We start from the raw sequence: 17,662 nt of genomic DNA, 5'->3' as shown, positions 1-17,662 counted from the left end.
TGTGCAAGTCCACGCTGTGGGGAGCTATGCCGCTGCCACGGGAGCTGCTTGAGAATATAATCCCCTGGGGGTTGGTGCTTTCTTCCTGAATATCTGTGGGGTCCCAGTAAGGTAGAAGGTGGCACTTCTGGAGGAACGTGATGAGAGCCCCCTTCCCCCCAGGGACACATGGCGGCCGAGGCTCCACCAGCTCTGTTTTCGTGTGGCGGCAGGTCAGGCTGGGCAGAATTGTCAGGCTGAGGGTGGCACTCACACCACACCTCTCCAGCTAGTGTCAGAGGCCACCTTCCCTTTTATGACCTCCTGGGCTCCTTTGGGACTGACTGGCACCTCTTCCCACAGGACCTGCAAGCGCAGGACCGAGCCCACCGCATCGGGCAGCAGAATGAGGTGCGTGTGCTCCGCCTCTGCACGGTCAACAGCGTGGAGGAGAAGATCCTAGCTGCGGCCAAGTACAAGCTCAATGTGGACCAGAAGGTGATCCAGGCCGGCATGTTCGACCAGAAGTCCTCCAGCCACGAGCGGCGCGCCTTCCTGCAGGCCATCCTGGAGCACGAGGAGCAGGACGAGGTGAGCCCAGCGCCGGCCCCGACCCCTCCCCAGCGTGAATGGTGGACGCATGAGCGGCTTTCATTTTTGTTTTTTTACCTTTTTTGCACTCTTATTTTTTTTTGCATCCCTTTGGAGTAAAGGGAGTGTGGGCTGAACGGAAAGAGGATGAGTACTTGCTTTTTCTTTGAAGTGGTTTTTTTTTTCTAAACTGCTGGTGAAAGACGCCGGATTGACAGCCCTGGAGACTGAAGTCCTCTATTTATCCACAGAGCAGACACTGCAGCACGGGCAGCGGCAGTGCCAGCTTCGCCCACACTGCCCCTCCGCCAGCGGGCGTCAACCCCGACTTGGAGGAGCCACCTCTAAAGGTGAGAGGGGTAGTTCAGTCTCCATGCCCATTCAATCCTCGGCTTCTCGGCTGAGACGGCCAGCAAGGGCCCTGGTCCCACGGAGCGTGCGTGTGCGTGTGCGTGTGTGTGCCTTTCGCTGCCGTGTGGGTCACCATCCACCGCAGCCGTGCCGGGACCACCAGCTCATTCCCACGGACGCCGCCGCTCGCCACTGAGCTCGGACGCCGCCCACCCCAGCGCCTCCGCAGTGGCACTGACAGTTTGCAATCTTGTAGGAGGAAGACGAGGTGCCTGACGACGAGACCGTCAACCAGATGATCGCCCGGCACGAGGAGGAGTTTGATCTGTTCATGGTAAGCACCGCAGGCTGGATGGGGCGGTTCGGGCATCCCACTCTGCTGCCACCAGGAGCAAAGCAGAGGTCCTAGTGCCCATGGTGGTGTCCCTAGCAGGTCAGGGAGCCAGGGACAGCTCACAGTGCAGCCCACTCTTGCCTCCAGACTGACCCGTCTTCCACCCCCAGCCTCCTGAGCATGGCATCGGAGGGCGAGATGCACACCCAGCCATTCTGCGTGTGACCCAAGACCTGCCCCACCAGCTCTGTTTTCTAACGGGCTCTCCGGGGCTTCGTGCACTCCCTTTCAGAGGGAGTTTGCCCCATCCAAGGCCAAGAGACTGACCAGGACTTCAGTCGCAGAGCCCCCTTGCCCCTGGGTGGGAAACAGGAAATAAGCCACCCAGGCAGGGGCCCCTTGGCCCGCAGACCTCATGCCTTCACCAACGCTGGGCTGCGCAGCTACTGCTCCCCTGCTGGGGTCTGCAGCCCTCTTGTGCAACCTTCCATCTTTTCGAGTTTCCTCTGCCTCCTGAGGCAGAGCGCCTAGTCAGGGTCTGACATAGCCAGGCCAGGTCAGCCACTGAAAAATCAAGAGCTACTGTTTAACTCTCGCAGCAGCGTGCAGCCCCATGGGCAGAGAAAGGCCCTTCTGAACCCTCGGTGTTCTGGCTCTAGCATGCCCCTGGTGCCCGCGTGCTGATGCCTCTCCCTTTGCCTCCCCGCCCACCAGCGCATGGACCTGGACCGCAGGCGCGAGGAGGCCCGTAACCCCAAGCGGAAGCCGCGCCTCATGGAGGAGGACGAGCTCCCCTCGTGGATCATCAAGGACGACGCGGAGGTAGAGCGGCTGACCTGTGAGGAGGAGGAGGAGAAGATGTTCGGCCGTGGTTCCCGCCACCGCAAGGAGGTGGACTACAGTGACTCACTGACGGAGAAGCAGTGGCTCAAGGTACATGCTGGAGAGGCCCGGCAGCCGCCACAGGCTGGTGCCAGGCAGGGCTGGGGAGACAGAGGGCCCGCCACCAGGACTCAGGCCTGGGTCCAAAACGCTTCCCTTGGGCCACTCCTGGCCAGGCTCCGCGGACAGCCAAGAGCCTTCCAATGTGGGCCAGGGATGGTCAGGTCCTTCTGGCTCTGCCTCGGAGTGCAAGAAGGACCCACGGTTCCTGAGCAGCTCAAAACCTGCTGCTGGTTATGGTTGGTCTTTCAAGTACAAGGGTTTACCTCTTCCCGAGGTTAAAAAATCATGTTGCTGATCTCAGTGGACTGCTGGCTTTCCCAGTACCTGCCAGGAGGGAGGCACAGGGGTGAATCATGGACTGTTGAGGCGCCCTGCAAAGTGTTGCATTGCTGGCTGCAGGCAGCCTCACTTTGGGCAAGCCCCCGCCATGAGCTGGGGAGACTCAGTCATGGGGAGGGAGGAGAGGGCAAGCCCCCAAGGGCCTCTGAACCTGGCAGGTGCTGCACAGGGCTGGCAGCTGCTTGTGGAGCTGATGTGAGGGCCCGTTCTCACCAGATGGCACCTGGCCCTGCAACAGCAGCTGCAGATGTCTGAGTCAGTTGTGCGGTGCTCCTGGGGCTTTCTCCGACCCAACTTTCCCAGCCCAAGGCACACTGTGACAGGTGCCTGGCACTGACGTCCTCACTGGGGTTACGGTGACAAATCAGACCCCTTCCCAGCTCAGGGGCTCTGAGTTATAGAGATGATGATTCAGAATCCATCCCTGACGTTGTGTCATAAAAATGTCCTGAAGCAATAATTCCGAGAAGGCAGGTGGCAGCTTTTGGCTATGCCGTGCAAAGTGCCACACCCAGCAAAGAGCCATGTGGCCTAGCCCATGTGGCCAAACAGCCCCAGTCCCCTCCTGGGACCTCAGCAGCCCAGACTCATGAGCTTGCCTGCCAAGCTGTGCACCAGAGGGCGCTGTTGAAACACACCAGGAGCCCAGGTGACAGACGGGCCATCCTGTTCCCCAGCCAGCCTCCCAAGCAGAGCACTCCAGGACCCAGAAGAGAAACCCTGAAAAGACAGAGTGTGAGCCCTGCCACAGACCTGTGTGACAGCAGAGCTGTTTGGCTGCTGTGTGAGTGTCACCAGCCCTGCATTTTTTTCTTTTTTAACAGAGACAAAGTCTTGCTATGTTACCCAGGCTGGCCTCCAGTTCCTGGGGGGCTCAAGTGATCCTCACACCTCAGCCTCCTGAGTAGCTAGGACTACAGGTACACACCAACACGCCTGGCTAATTTTAAATTTTTTGTAAAGTGGGGGTCTCACTGTGTCACCCAGGCTGGTCTCAAACTCCTGGGCTCAAGCAATCTACCCACCTCGGCCTCCAGAGTAGCTGGGATCACGGGCATGAGCCACGGTGCCCAGCTCAGCCTTGCATATTTGAGGCAGTGAGTACCTTTTAAATTTAAGATCAGTTCATATGTGGCTGCTCTATGTACATTTTTTTCTAGGTGTAATTTACATACCATACAGTTCACCCTTTTGGGTATATGATACAATCATCTTCAGTGTATCCAAGAGTTGTGCATCTATCACCACAGTCCATTTTAGAACATTCTCATCGCCCCCAAAAGAAGCCCTGCCCCGATTTGCCATTCCTATTAATTCATGGATTCTCCCCAGCCCCAGGCAACCACTGATGTACTTTCTGTCCATATAGTTTTGCCTGTTCTGGGCGTTTCCTTTCAGTGGAGTCCTACAGCGTGGGATGCTTTGGTGTCAGGGTTTTTTCATGCAGCGTAACCTACTGACCCATGATGCAGCAGGTGTGCTTCATTCTTTGATGGTGAAATAATCGTGCCTCATACAGATTTGTCACATTTGGGTTTTCTGTCCATTCTTGATGGACACTTGGGTTGTATCCACTTTCGGGCTATTACAAGCAATAGTACTGTGAACATTCACGTACACGTTTTTGTGTGCACGTGCTCTGATTTCTCTTTAATACATGCCTAGGCGTAGAGTTGCCGGACCAATGTTAGTTCTCTATTTAACCTTTTGAGGGACCCCAGCCTGGTTTCCTCGTTGGCTGCGCCAGTTCACAGTCCCACCAGCTGTGTATGAGGGTTCCTCTTTCTCTACATCCTCAGCAACCCTTGCTGTTCCCTTGCCCGCTGATTCTAGCCATCCCAGCAGGTATGAAGTGCCATCTGAGTGTGGTTTGGATTTGCATTTCCCTGATGGCTAATGGTGTGGAGTATCTTTTCATGTGCTTGTTGGCCCTTTGTGTATCCTCTAGAAAGAGATGTCTAGTCACATCATCCTTTACCCAAATTTAAAATATATTTATCTTAATATTGAATTGTAAGTTATTTACAAGTGCCTTATCAGATATCATTTGTAAATATTTTGTTCCATTCTGCACATTCTCTTTTCACTTCCTTGATATCCGTTGAAGCACAGAAGTGTTTCATTGTACCTACAGTCGATTTTTCTTTTTCACCTGTGCCTTGGTGTTGTATCTAAGAAACCATTGCCATATCCAAGGTCAGGAAGACTTGCCCCTGTCTTTTCTTCTAGGAGGGTTATAGTTGGAGCTCTTCCATGCAGATCCATGTAAGATCCATTTTGAGTTAAATTTTATACGTGATGTGAGGTAGGGGTCCATCTTCATCCATCCAGCTGTGGGAATCCAGTTGTCCCAGCAGCATTTGTTGAAGAGACTATTTTTTCCCATTGAGCCCATCTTATTACACATTATATTCAAATTCACAGTTGTGAAAAATATTATACAAAACACAGTCTCCCCGCTACTGGTGGCTGTGGAATTGGCACCACTTTTCTGGCAGCCATCTGTTGCCAAGTGAACTCAAAGCCTTCAAAATGCCCCTATGGCCGCCATCGGACATGGCCATGACTGTGGCAGCCTAAAGCAACAGAACTATTTTCTCTGCATTCTGGGTCAGAAGTCTGAATCCACGATGTGGACAGGGCTGTGTTCCCTTCGAGGCCCTAGGGGAGGACCCTTCCTTGGCTTTTCCAGCTTCTGATGGTTCCAGAAGCCTCCTGGCTTGGGGCAGCATCACGCTATCTCTGCCTCTGTCTTCATGGGGACTTCTCCTCTGTGTCCCCTTCTGTGTCTTTTAAGAACATTTTTTAAAACTTAATCCCAAAAGTAAAGACCTCATTTGCAAAGAAGGTCCCATTCCAAGGTTCCAGGTAGATATGAGTCTGGGGGGCACCCGCCACTCCGCCCTGGGTCTGCAGGGGGCCTTCTCCCGGTGCCTCCTGCCTGCTATGCCCTCCATGCAACTCCTTTGGCCCAGACGCCTTCCGTCCTCCTGGGCCCCTCAGGCTCTCAGCTTCCCATCTTCTCTAAGACATGTCTGCTCCATCGTTCTGGTGTCTCTCTCTTCCCTCCTTCCTGGCACCTGACACATTTGTCACCCCACTTGTGGGATGTTGCCGTCTGATCACCATCTCCCTTCCAAGGGTAGGGGAAAGGGCCCTGGCTGGTTCAAGTCACTGCTCTGTCCTCAGCGCCAGGCACAGTGCCTAGCTCACTGGCACAGCCTCAGATTCCCTGGACACCTGGCTCCCCTGGCTGCATTTTTTACCATTTGGATAAGTTATTAGTACCATTGAAAATTAATACCTGGGGATTCTCTTAATATTGTTCATATTCATGTCCTTCTCAGCAGTTTTACCATGAGGAATCTGTCTTAAACAATGTCAGTTGTCAATAGCATTATTTAAAATAGCAACAACAATAAAAAAAGGTAGTCAGACCTGGCAGCTCATGCCTGTAATCCCAGTACTTGGAGAAGCCAAAGTGGGAGGATCATTTCAGCTCAGGATTTTGAGACCAGTCTGGCCAAAAGAGCAAGACCTTTATCTCTATTTAAAAAAAAAAACTGCCAGGCACAGTGACACATGCCTGTAATCCCAAGCACTTTGGGAGGCCGAGGTGGGCGGATCACCTGAGGTCAGGAGCTCAAGACCAGCCTGGCCAACATGGCAAAAACCCATTTCTACTAAAAATACAAAAATTAGCCAGGTGTGGTGGTGGGCGCCTGTCATCCCAGCTACTCGGGAGGCTGAGTCAGGAGAATCACTGGAACGTAGGAGTTGGAGTTTGTAGTGAGCCAAGATTGCGCCACTGCACTCCAGCCTGGGCGACAGAATGAGACCCTGTCTCAGAAAAAAGGGAAATGACCTAAATGCCCAAGAACAAGGGGAGGCTAAATTAGGGCACGTTGTGCACTGAAACACTAAACAGACATTAAAAAATTTTGTTGTAGAAAATTACAGGAAAAGATATCCATGACACAGCCAGCAGTGTGGCACGTGGGCTACAATTCCAGCGTGGCCTTCAGTTCTGCACACGTGCGTCAAAGGTGGGGAGAGTTCTGGAGGTGGGTGGCGCTGAGGGCTGCACAACACTGGGGATGCGCCTAATGCCCCTGAACTGTGTACTAAAACATGGCTGCCTTGGTAAATTTTATGTTATATATGATTTATAATATATTTTTTTAAATGCCCAGCTATTCAGGAGGCTAAGATGGGAAGATCACTTGAGCCCAGGAGTTCAAGTCCAACCAGGGCAATGTAGCAAGACCCCATGTCTAAGAAAATTTAAAAATCGGCTGGGCGAAGTGGCTCACGCCTGTAATCCCAGCACTTTGGGAGGCCGAGGTGGGCGGATCACGAGGTTAAGAGATCAAGACCATCCTGGCCAACATGGTGAAACTCTGTCTCTACTAAAAATACTAAAATTAGCTGGACGTGGTGGTGGGCGCCCGTAGTCCCAGCTACTCAGGAGGATGAGGGAGGAGAATCGCTTGAACCAGGAAGGTGGAGGTTGCAGTGAGCTGAGATTGCACCACTGCACTCCAGCCTGGTGACAGAGCGAGACTGCATCTCAACAACAAAAAAGAAAATTTAAAAATAATTTTTAATACAAAAATTAGCCAGGTGTGCTGGCACGTACCTGTAATCCCAGATACTTGGGAGGCTGAAGCAGGAGAATCGCTTCAACCCAGGAGGCGGAGATTGCAGTGAGCTGAGATTGCACCACTGCACTCCAACCTTGGTGACAAGAGCGAAACTCCGTCTCAAAAAAATAAAAATAAAAATAATTTTTAAAATGTCTTAAAAAGGCCAGGTGTGGTGGCTCACATCTGTAATCCTAGCACTTTGGGAGGCCGAGGCGGGCAGATCACAAGGTCAAGAGTTTGAGACCATACTGGCCAATATGGTGAAACCCTGTCTCTACTAAAAATACAAAAATTAGCTGGGTGTGGTGGTGTGCGCCTGTAATTCCAGCTACTCAGGAGGCTGAGGCAGGAGAGTTGCTTGAACCCGGGAGGTGGAGGTTGCAGTGAGCCAAGATCATGCCACTGCACTCCAGCCTGGTGACGGAGTGAGACTCCGTCTCCAAAAAAAAAAAATCTTAAAAAGAAGAAATAGATGGAGGCCAGGCACAGTGACTTACATCTGGAATCCTACCACTTTGGGAGGCTAAGATGGGAGCATTGCTTGAGACCAGGAGTTCAAGACCAGCCAAGTAAATAAAAGAAATAGATGAGGAGAGTGTGGAACAGAGGTGTCAACATCACCTCCAGGTGAAGGGATTTCAGGAGCACGTTCTTCTCTGTACAGAGAAGATAGTTCTTTTTTTTTTTTGGTCAAGAAATTCAAACATTAGTGTTTTAAGGACAAGCTTGGGTGGGGTGCCTGCTGGGGGCAGTGCTGGTCTTTCACTGCAGCCCAGGCACCCCTTGAGAGTCCCAGTGTGTGTTATGCCCGAGCCAGTCAAGCTAGAGGGAGAGCGGGTGCGGGGGCCCTCCTCCGTGTCCCAGCCCGGCCCCTGGGATTGCATCGCAGCCTCTGCTTGTCGACCTGGGTGCTGGCTGTCCTATTTTACTACTATTGACCCTGAAGGCCATCGAGGAGGGCACGCTGGAGGAGATCGAAGAGGAGGTCCGGCAGAAGAAATCGTCACGGAAGCGCAAGCGAGACAGTGACGCCGGCTCCTCCACCCCGACCACCAGCACCCGCAGCCGCGACAAGGACGACGAGAGCAAGAAGCAGAAGAAGCGCGGGCGGCCGCCTGCCGAGAAGCTCTCCCCAAACCCGCCCAACCTCACCAAGAAGATGAAGAAGATTGTGGATGCCGTGATCAAGTACAAGGACAGGTAAGCGAGGAGGCGGGGAGGGCGGGGGCTGCGGGGGTCCGTGTGGGAGCAGGCCTGGTGTCTGCACTCTGACTGCACACTCAGGCTTGGGCTGCTCCCTCTTTCACTCATCCAAAATACTGACTGAATATCTGTGTCTTTGAGCCTGGCCCTGAGGAACATGCTTTCTGGAACAGGGAAGCACACGTGTATCTGCCGTGATGAGAGGGAATGTCACACGTCGTCGAGGGGAGAGGCAGGGGTGCGGGTCTTGGGGAAGGGGACATTGCAGCAGAGCCTTGAGAGAGGGGAGGTTGGGGAGAGTGCACCAGCAGAGGCCACAGCAGGCAGAGAGGCTCTGCCAAAGCTGTGGCCTGGTGGCCTCAAGGGACGAGGTGGGATGAGGGGTTATATGGCAGTAATGGGTGCTGCCCATGTGGCCAGGAGGACGAGGACAAGAGGCTGGCATGTCTGGAGCAGAGAAAGTGGCAGCCCTCTCCTGTCCTTGCACCCTCCCAGGCTACCCGTGCCATCTCTGTGTTGGTGAGATGGTGGCCACACTCCTGCTCTCTGCCAGGCTCTGCTCCAAGCCTGGAGATCGCTGTCCTCACAGACATGTCCTATATACGAGGCAGCATGCGGTTCCAGCTGTGGCCACGGCCCAGCGGTGGATCATAACGTGTTGGTGGATCATGAGTGCCATTTATGTGTTTTTCATTTATTAATATCCTTTTCCGTGAGCGACTCTATGTGAGTACCGTTTAAATAAGAAGAAAGGAATGTTCTCAGCAACTCCCCAGGGAGGGATGTGCACCTTCTGCCAGCCCAGGGCAGGTCATAGAGCTGGGCAGGAGCCAGCAAGGGGTGTAAGGCCCATGCCAGGCCAAGGACTCACCCAGTCTTCCACTCTCCAAGGTCTTATTTCACTTCCTGGTACACACTGGCCAGTACGGCTGTCCCCATAATGGGAGGGTTGTACTGTTTGATTTTAAATAACAGTTTGCTGTTAGTCATGAAGCAGAGCACGGAGGAATTGTATCTGTTGGAGGGGAAAGTGAAGGGAGCCCACATGCATGGTTTGGAGAGAATCTTACCAAATGTGAAGTTAGAGAATGGTAACAATTTTAGTGCCTAAATTAATGGATCAAAATTACCGCGCAAGGCCAGCCGTGGTGGTCCACACCTGTCAACCCAGCACTTTGAGAGGCTGAGGTGGGAGGATCACTTGAGGTCAGGAGTTTGAGACCAGCATGGACAACATGGTGAAAACCCATCTTTACTGAAAATACAAAAACAATTACCTGGATTTGGTGGCACATGCCTGTAATCCTAGCTGTTTGGGAGGCTGAGACAGGAGAATCACTTGAACCCAGGAAGTGGAGGTTGCTATGGACCAAGATTGCACCATTGCACTCCAGCCTTGGGTGACAGAGCAAGACGCCAACTCCAAAAACAAAATACTGCTTAAAAAGGTTCTTTTAGCTGGGCGCGGTGGCTCACGCCTGTAATCCCAGCACTTTGGGAGGCCGAGGCGGGCGGATCACTTGAGGTCAGGAGTTTGAAACCAGCCTGGCCAATATGGTGAAACCCCCTCTCTACTAAAACTACAAAAATTAGCCGAGCCTAGTGGTGCACGCCTGTAATCCCAGCTACTCGGGAGGCTGAGGTAGGAGAATCTCTTGAAGCTGGGAGGCGGCGGTTGCAGTGACCCAAGATCACATCAGTGCACTCCAGCCTGGGGGACAGAGCAAGACTCCATCTCAAAAAAAAGAAAAAAAAAAAGGGTTCTTTCATTATTGGAAGAGAAACAGATGATGAAGGAAAGGAGACATATTCAAGTTCAATGCCAGATCTGAAAATGTCATGTGTTGTCAGTATTGAGAAAAAAATATATTGACTCTAATTCACAAACCTAACTCCAAGGTTAAGTCCTCAAAGAGGAAAGCAAGTGGAGGACTTAAGTTACTTAAAGTGTGGGATACAGCTGCGGGCAGTGGCACACGCCTGGGGTCCCCACTATTCGGGAAGCTGAGGTGGGAGGATCACTTGAGTACAGCAGGTCCAGGCTACAGTGAGCCGTGATCACACAGCTGCACTCCAGCCTGTCTCTTATAAAATAAATACAGAATACTTATTTAAAATATGGGCCAGGTATAGTGGCTCATGTAATCCCAGCACTTTGGGAGGCTGAGGCAGGCAGATCACTTGAGGTTAGGAGTTTGAGACCAGTCTGGCCAACATGGCGAAACCCCATCTCTAAAAAAATACAAAAAAAGAAATTAACCTGGCGTGGTGATGTGTGCTTGTGGTTCCAGCCACTCGGGAGGCTGGGCGCGAGAATCGCTTGAACCCAGAAGGCAGAGTGTGCAGTGAGCCGAGATTGTACCATTGCACTCCAGCCTGGGTGACAAGAGTGAGACAATATCTGAAAAACAAAAACAAAAAAATGGAATTTGCAAAAATCTAATGACAATGACAGACCCTCCCCATGTTTTATTTCGAATGATATTCTTGCAAGGGAAACTTAACTTTACCAACCTGAAGAAGACCCTTGAAGCGCAGTGGGGAAAGCACGGGCGTCTCCATCATGCTGGTCTCCTGGGTATCCACGTAGAGAGGATGAGCCCTGACCACCCCCACACACACACACACCATGCACTTGGATCCACGTGACATGGATGGTGGATGTAAGAACGTGAAAGGTAAAACAAAGTTCTAGAAGAAAGCATGGGAGAAAATCTTCATGAGTAGGCATCGATTTCTTCCACGGGAGCCAAAAGCCACTAATCACAAACAATTGAGAAATTAGACCTCACTAAAATTAATAACATCTGTTTATTAATGGACACGCTAATGGAGACAGTGAAAACTCCTCATAGATTAGGAAAAGACAACACAATTTAAAGCTGGGCAAGAGCTGGGAACAGACGCCTCCTTACACAGGACATCCCAGGACTAATCAGTGTGGGAAAAGGTGCTCATATCATTGCATTAGCATCACGACTTCAAGAAAATGCTTGTTAAAACCAGAGTGACTTGCGCCAGCACCCGCCCCACAATGGCCGAATGCCCGTCAGTGCTGGCAAGTCTGAAGCAGTCTGGCCTCACACCCTGCGTGTAAGAGTATGCAGCTCTTTGGCAATCTCTTCTGTTTTGCTTTGTTTGTTTTTAACCATGGAACTGCAGAAGACAGTATTTTCTGAGGCCCAGCCTGTACATACCCTCTGACCCAGCAGCCTGCAGCCCTCGTTCTACCCAGGAGAGCTGAGTGCATCTGTCCACACGGACAGGCGTGTCCATACCCACTTTGGTCATAATCTCCCAAAACAGGAATCAGCCCAGTGTCCATCTACAGGGGCACAGATCAGTGGGGGCCTAATTGTACAGGGCCCCAAATAGCTGTGAAAACAGACATAGTACTGCTACCTGGAAGAAGCTTACATTTTGTCAAGTGAAAGAAGCCAGACACTAAAAAGGGCCTACTGGCTGGGCGCACTGGCTCACGCCTGTAATCCCAGCACTTTGGGAGGCTGAGGTGGGCAGATCACGAGGTCAGGAGATCGAGACCATCCTGGCTAATACGGTGAAACCCCGTCTCTACTAAAAATATAAAAAATTAGCCAGGTGTGGTGGCGGGCACCTGTAGTCCCAGCTACTCAGGAGGCTGAGGCAGGAGAATGGTACGAACCCGGGAGGCGGAGCTTGCAGTGAGCTGAGACCGTGCCATGGCACTCCAGCCTAGGCGACAGAGCGAGACTCTGTCTCAAAAAAAAAAAAAGAGGGCCTACTGTGTGCCTCCAGTTCTGTGAGGGTCAGAAGCTGATCCACAGTAATGGCTGCCAAGCAGTGCTTACCTTGAGAGAGGGAATAGCAAGAAAGCCACACGATGAGCCTTCTAGGATACTGGGGATATTCTCTCTGTAGATCTGGATGTGTATATGATGTGTACATTCACCAAGGTGTACACATGAGATATGTACACTTCTCTGTATTCCATTACACCTTGGTTTTTAAAAAGACAGAAACAGCATGCTCAACTTATTAAGACCCTGAATATTTTCAGACAAAAAGTATGTCCAGTGTTAGTCCATTTTTTTTTTAGTTTTAGACTCACAGAAAGAGCCCTTTAGGGTTATATTTAGTTGTACATCATCTGACAAAAGAGGGAATGGCTCACCCAGCTGCTCTAGTCAGTCTTGTAGCCTTTGTAAGGTTTGATGATAAATGGTAGAATAAATTAAAACTTTCGGCCGGGCACAGTGGCTCATGCCTATAATCCCAGCACTTTGGAAGGCCGAGGTGGGTGGATCTCTTGAGCCCAGGGGTTCAAGACCAATCTGGGAAATGTGGTGAAACACCATCTCTACAAAAAATACAAAACTTAGCCATGCATGGTGGTGCGTGCCTATAGTCACAGCTACTTGAGAGGCTTAGGTGGGAGGATCACCTAAGCTCGGGAAGTTGAGGCTGCAATGTGCCATGATCGTGCCACTGCACTCCAGCCTGGGCAATGGGAGTGACACCCTGTCCCAAAAAAGCCACAGCAATACAGGCTGGGCACGGTGGCTCACACCTGTAATCCCAACAGTTTGGGAGGCTGAGGCAGAGGATCACTTGAGCCCAGGAGTTCAGATGACCCTGGCCAACATAGTGAGACTCTGTCGCTATTAAAAAAAAAAAAAAAAGGCCGGGTGTGGTGGCTCATGTCTGTAATCCCAGCAGTTTGGGAGGCCGAGGCGAGCGGATCACGAGGCCAGGAGATCGAGACCATCCTGGCTAACATGGTGAAACCCCGTCTCTACTAAAAATACAAAAAATTAGCCGGGCGTGGTGGCAGGCACCTGTAGTCTCAGCTACTCAGGAGGCTGAAGCAAGAGAATGGCATGAACCTGGGAGGCAGAGCTTGCAGTGAGCAGAGATTGTGCCACTGCACTCCAGCCTGGGCGACAGAGCGAGACTCCATCTCAAAAAAAAAAAAAAAATTTAAAAAACCCCAAATCCTAACTCTTATTGCTAAATGACTGCTTGATCAAAACTGTTCTGTTTCAGGACATTCGATTCTGGTAGAGATTTTGAGACCTGCTTTGAAGAGAACACCAACATTTCAGTCATACAGCAATGCTCCTGTCTTACCTGGGGTCCATGTGGGAGGATGCCTCAGTGGGGGATTTGATCTATGTTTTCAATTTAACCTCACATCTTCCTGGAATGGATGGATTCACAGACCTGGGGGTTGCCCATTAGACTGGGAGTAACTATGTTGGAATTACAAGTAGGACAACAAAGATGACTATTAAAGAAAGCCTCCTGAGTGCTGGAAGCACAGCAGGCATGGGTCTGTCCACTCACTGTAATGTGATTTGCACAGGAAAACATCACATAGGGCACATCAACTCAGGAAAGAGTCGTTGAAAAGCTACCTCAGCTGGGCGTAGCGGTCACGCCTGTAATCCCAGAACTTTGTAAGGCTGAGGCGTGTGGATCCCTTGAGACCAGGAGTACGAGACCAACCTGAGCAACATAGGGAGACCCCGCCTATGCAAAAAATACGAAAATTAGCCAGGCATGGTGGTGCACGCCTGTTGTCTCAGCTATTCAGGAAGCTGAGGCAGGAGGACCACAAGAGGTCAAGGCCACAGTGAGGTATAATCACATCACTGCACTCCAACATGGGTGACAGAGTGAGACCCTGTTGCAAAAAAAAAAGCAAAAAAAAGCAAAAGAAAAGCTGCCTCCATTTAGCGATAATTTCAAACATGATGTTTGGATGCAAAATTGGTGTACTTAATGGATATTTCTGATATTCTTAACTAAATTTGGAGCTATGAGGGAAAACAACCTCAGGGTCCACAGGGTGGGAAAAGTCCACAAGATCACCCTCAAGTGCCGTCATTCTCTAGGACCCCCTGAGCCCTAGCAACTGTTACGCTTGCAGTTATGATTTATTACAGTGCAAAGCTACAGATTAAAATCAACCAAGGCAAGAGATGTATGGGGCCTCTTGGGGGCCAAGGCGGGCGGATCACTTGAGGTGATCTGGACGGTTCCAGACACAGGGCTTTCCTTTGTCTCCTCCCCGTGGAGTTGAAGACAGCGCTGATGTTCCTGGTGATGTTGACACAGAGCATTGCCAACCAGAGAAGCCTCTGTGTCCAGAGGTTGTTTTTTTTTTTTTTTTTTTTTTTTTTTGAGATGCAGTCTCACTCTGTCACTCAGGCTGGAGTGCAGTGGCACAATCTCAGCTCACTGTAACCTCTGCCTCCTGGGTTGAAGTGATTCTCCTGCCTCAGCCTCCTGAGCAGCTGGGATTACAGGCTCACACCACCACACCTGGCTAATTTTTGTATTTTTAGTAGAGATGGGGTTTCACCATGTTGGCCAGGCTGGTCTCGAACTCCCGACCTTAAGTGATCCACCTGCCTCAGCCTCCCGAAGTGTTGGGATTACAGGCGTGAGCCACCGCCACCCACCCTGTGTCCAGCATTTTTATTGGGACTTGGTCACAGACACAACTGGCTACCCACGTGGCTGACCCCCATCTCCAGTCCCTCTGCAGGTTGAGCAGAAACTACATAGCCCAAAGCCCCAACCTAGGACTGGTCCCAGACCCCACGTAAACAAAGACAGCCATTAGGTGTGACATTCTAAGGGCTCAGAGATCACCTCCCAGGAGCCCTAGGCAAAAGCCAGACCTCATTTGGGGCAAAGTTACATTCTTTTTTATTATTATTATTATTATTTGCCCATCATTGGCTAGAAGTTACATTCTGTATGACACATCTTTCAGACCCCTGGAAGCTTCCACGCCACCGACTACGTGGCAGGTGGTGCTCATGTCACTCGGCCCTTCCTTGGACCCACACAGCTGCACCAGGCTGAGAAGAGCTTGAATGGAATAAAGTCAGACACAGCTAATAGCTCACTTTTTTGTCTCCAACTTTCAATTGCTCCTTTCCAAGAAAAGAAAAGAAAACTTCTTTTTGTTTAATTTGATTTTTTTTTTTTTTTTTGAGGCAGAGTCTCACTCTGTCACCCAGGCTGGAGTGCCGTGGCACGATCTCAGCTCCCTGCAACTTCCACCTTCCAGGTTCAAGCGATTCTCCTGCCTCAGCCTCCCAAATAGCTGGGATTACAGGTGCCCACCACCATCACGCCTGGCCAGAATTTTTGTTTTTTAGTTTGCTTTCCAGAACCCTCTAATTAGTTCAGCTCTGTAATTGAGTTAAATGTGAAGCCTGTAAAGAGATTGGTGTCTGTGTAGACCTGAGTTCTAATAATTCAAAGAGTGAACACGGGATGTTGTCCTCTAGATTCGGTGTCAGGAGCCTGCCTCGCTGAGCTGGAGAGTGTGCCCATGACTGCAGGTGGGAGCCACATGGTCCATCTAGGTGGCGACACCTGAGGACAGAAGTGGTTCGGCTGGGCACCTGCTGCTGTGTTGGGGCCAGACCCTTTTGGAGAGGCAGGGACGCCCTTACTGTCAGGTGGAATCTTCGAATATTGCTTTTGATCGTTGGAGAGAATTGCAGCCCCCTAGTTTGTGTTTTATTCCAGCAGAATCGTGTTTGATGTGACCTCTGTGTTGACCTCATCATACGTGTACAGTTATCTTGCCTGGGAAGCTTTTACTCTGTTCCTCTGCACTCAGATTCACAGCCACAAGGCCTCTCCTCCCAAGGCCCCGGAGTGTGGCACTGCCAGCTGTCACAGCCACGGTCCTTTACATTGTGTACACAGAGTGCAGTGACATGCCCCTCCTGCTCAGGGGCCACAGTGGGAACAAGCTGGAGTGTTCTGTGGTACCTTGCGGGCAGTGCTGGCCTCTGCTGTCCAGGGGCTTGTGGTGGCTCCAGTGGGAAGGGCCACATAAGCAGAACAGGAAGCGTGAGCAGTGTCCACTGGGAGGAGAGGGACAAATGTCCCAGGCAGAGAGGACACAGTGCATGCAGAGGCTGGAGGGAGTCTAGGGGCTTGAGTGGGGCTGCGCCAGCACCAGGGGCCTCACAGGGGCCCTGGGCCACACACCTGCCCTCAGCCAAGGGTGTTTCTCCTTGGTGGTTTGAAATCTCAAACCACATTGAGGAACCTGCCAGAAATCGAAACCAGAATGAAGAAATTAAGTTGCATGTAGGAGATTTTACTTTGAAATCAGAACATGCAGAAACGTTCTCTGTGGCTCTGGGTCAGGTTCGGGCTTGTGGGGCTGTGCACTGCCAGTTGATACCTTCTTCCCTGGGTTCTTTTTTTTTTTTCTGAGACAGAGTCTTGCTCTGTAGCCCAGGCTGGAGTGCAGTGGCACAGTCTTGGCTCACTGCAACCTCTGCCTCCCTCCCTGGGTTCTTTATAGCAGTCGGAAGCTGGTGGCTGAGGCATTTGGGGCACTGTGTCCAAGTGTCAAGGCCGCATGTGTGTCAGGGGGCACCCCCTTGGTGTACTTGGTAAGGGCTCAGAGAAGGGCATCTGCTGGTCCACGTGGGCTCAGCCAGGAGCCTGCTGAAGACCAGCCCACCAGCCACCAGCCTGCCTGTGACAGTGATAGGGCAGAGATGCTGCTACAATAAAGACCATTCGGGCCGGGCTCAGTCACTCACGTCTGTAATCCCAGCACTTTGGGAGGCCAAGCCGGGCTGATCACTTGAGCTCAGAAGTTTGAGAACAGCTTGGCCAACGTGGCAAAACCCCGTCTCTATTAAAATGCAAAAATTAGCCAGGCATGGTGGCACACGCCTGTGATCCCAGCTACCCGAGAGGCTGAGGCAGGAGAATCGCTTGAACCCAGGAGGTGGAGGTTTTGGTGAGCCAAGATGGCACCACTGCACTCCAGCCTGGGTGACGGTGAGACTACCTCTCAAAAAAAAAAAAGACTATGTGGTAGACAGTGGTGTTGAACTTGAACTTGATGCTTGTGCTGAGGTCAGGAGACACGTGCACAGCTTCAGGGCTAGAGGGGCACAGTGGCTGCAGACTATGCTCAGGCAGCTCGGAAAGACGGTGGCGGGTCCAGGCTGCTGCAGCTAAGCCTCACAAGAGCTCTGGCCCCACCGGGCCGGCCCTCTGGGTTCCATTCCCACTCCGCACTGCCTGGAGGCAGCAGCCCTGTGGTTACTGTAGGAAGGACTTGAATGCAGTGAAGATCTGCGCTCCACACCTGTCTCTGTGCCTCAGTCTCCACGTCTGCAGCACAGGGGCCTGACTGAAATAACGTGGCCAGGCACACAGCCCAGAGGCCAGCACCGTATGCACTGTGGGAGGGGACGATGGTCCCCAGCCCAGGGCCTGGGCTGCTGCCTTGCCAATT

At 51.6% G+C, this 17,662-nt stretch overlaps 1 protein-coding gene across 17 annotated transcripts in view; it reads left to right on the top strand.

Moving 5' to 3' along the window:
* The window catches only part of SMARCA4 (SWI/SNF related, matrix associated, actin dependent regulator of chromatin, subfamily a, member 4), a 100,381-nt gene that overhangs the window by 74,130 nt on the left and 8,589 nt on the right, over window positions 1–17,662 (top strand). For 8 of the 17 annotated variants that reach the window (XM_030820835.1, XM_030820827.1, XM_030820828.1 and 5 more), the window contains 6 exons: window positions 343–570; window positions 822–920; window positions 1,178–1,255; window positions 1,970–2,188; window positions 6,490–6,585; window positions 8,075–8,385. In XM_030820835.1, the coding sequence (XP_030676695.1) occupies window positions 343–570; window positions 822–920; window positions 1,178–1,255; window positions 1,970–2,188; window positions 6,490–6,585; window positions 8,075–8,385 (1,031 nt within the window). The remainder of the gene's footprint in view (window positions 1–342; window positions 571–821; window positions 921–1,177; window positions 1,256–1,969; window positions 2,189–6,489; window positions 6,586–8,074; window positions 8,386–17,662) is intronic. The other 9 variants (XM_030820842.1, XM_030820840.1, XM_030820843.1 and 6 more) reach the window with 7 other exon arrangements.

This window comes from Nomascus leucogenys, chromosome 10, assembly GCF_006542625.1.
Source record: "Nomascus leucogenys isolate Asia chromosome 10, Asia_NLE_v1, whole genome shotgun sequence".
Taxonomy (NCBI): Eukaryota; Metazoa; Chordata; class Mammalia; order Primates; family Hylobatidae; genus Nomascus; species Nomascus leucogenys.
This window is presented reverse-complemented; position numbering and strand designations above follow the sequence as displayed.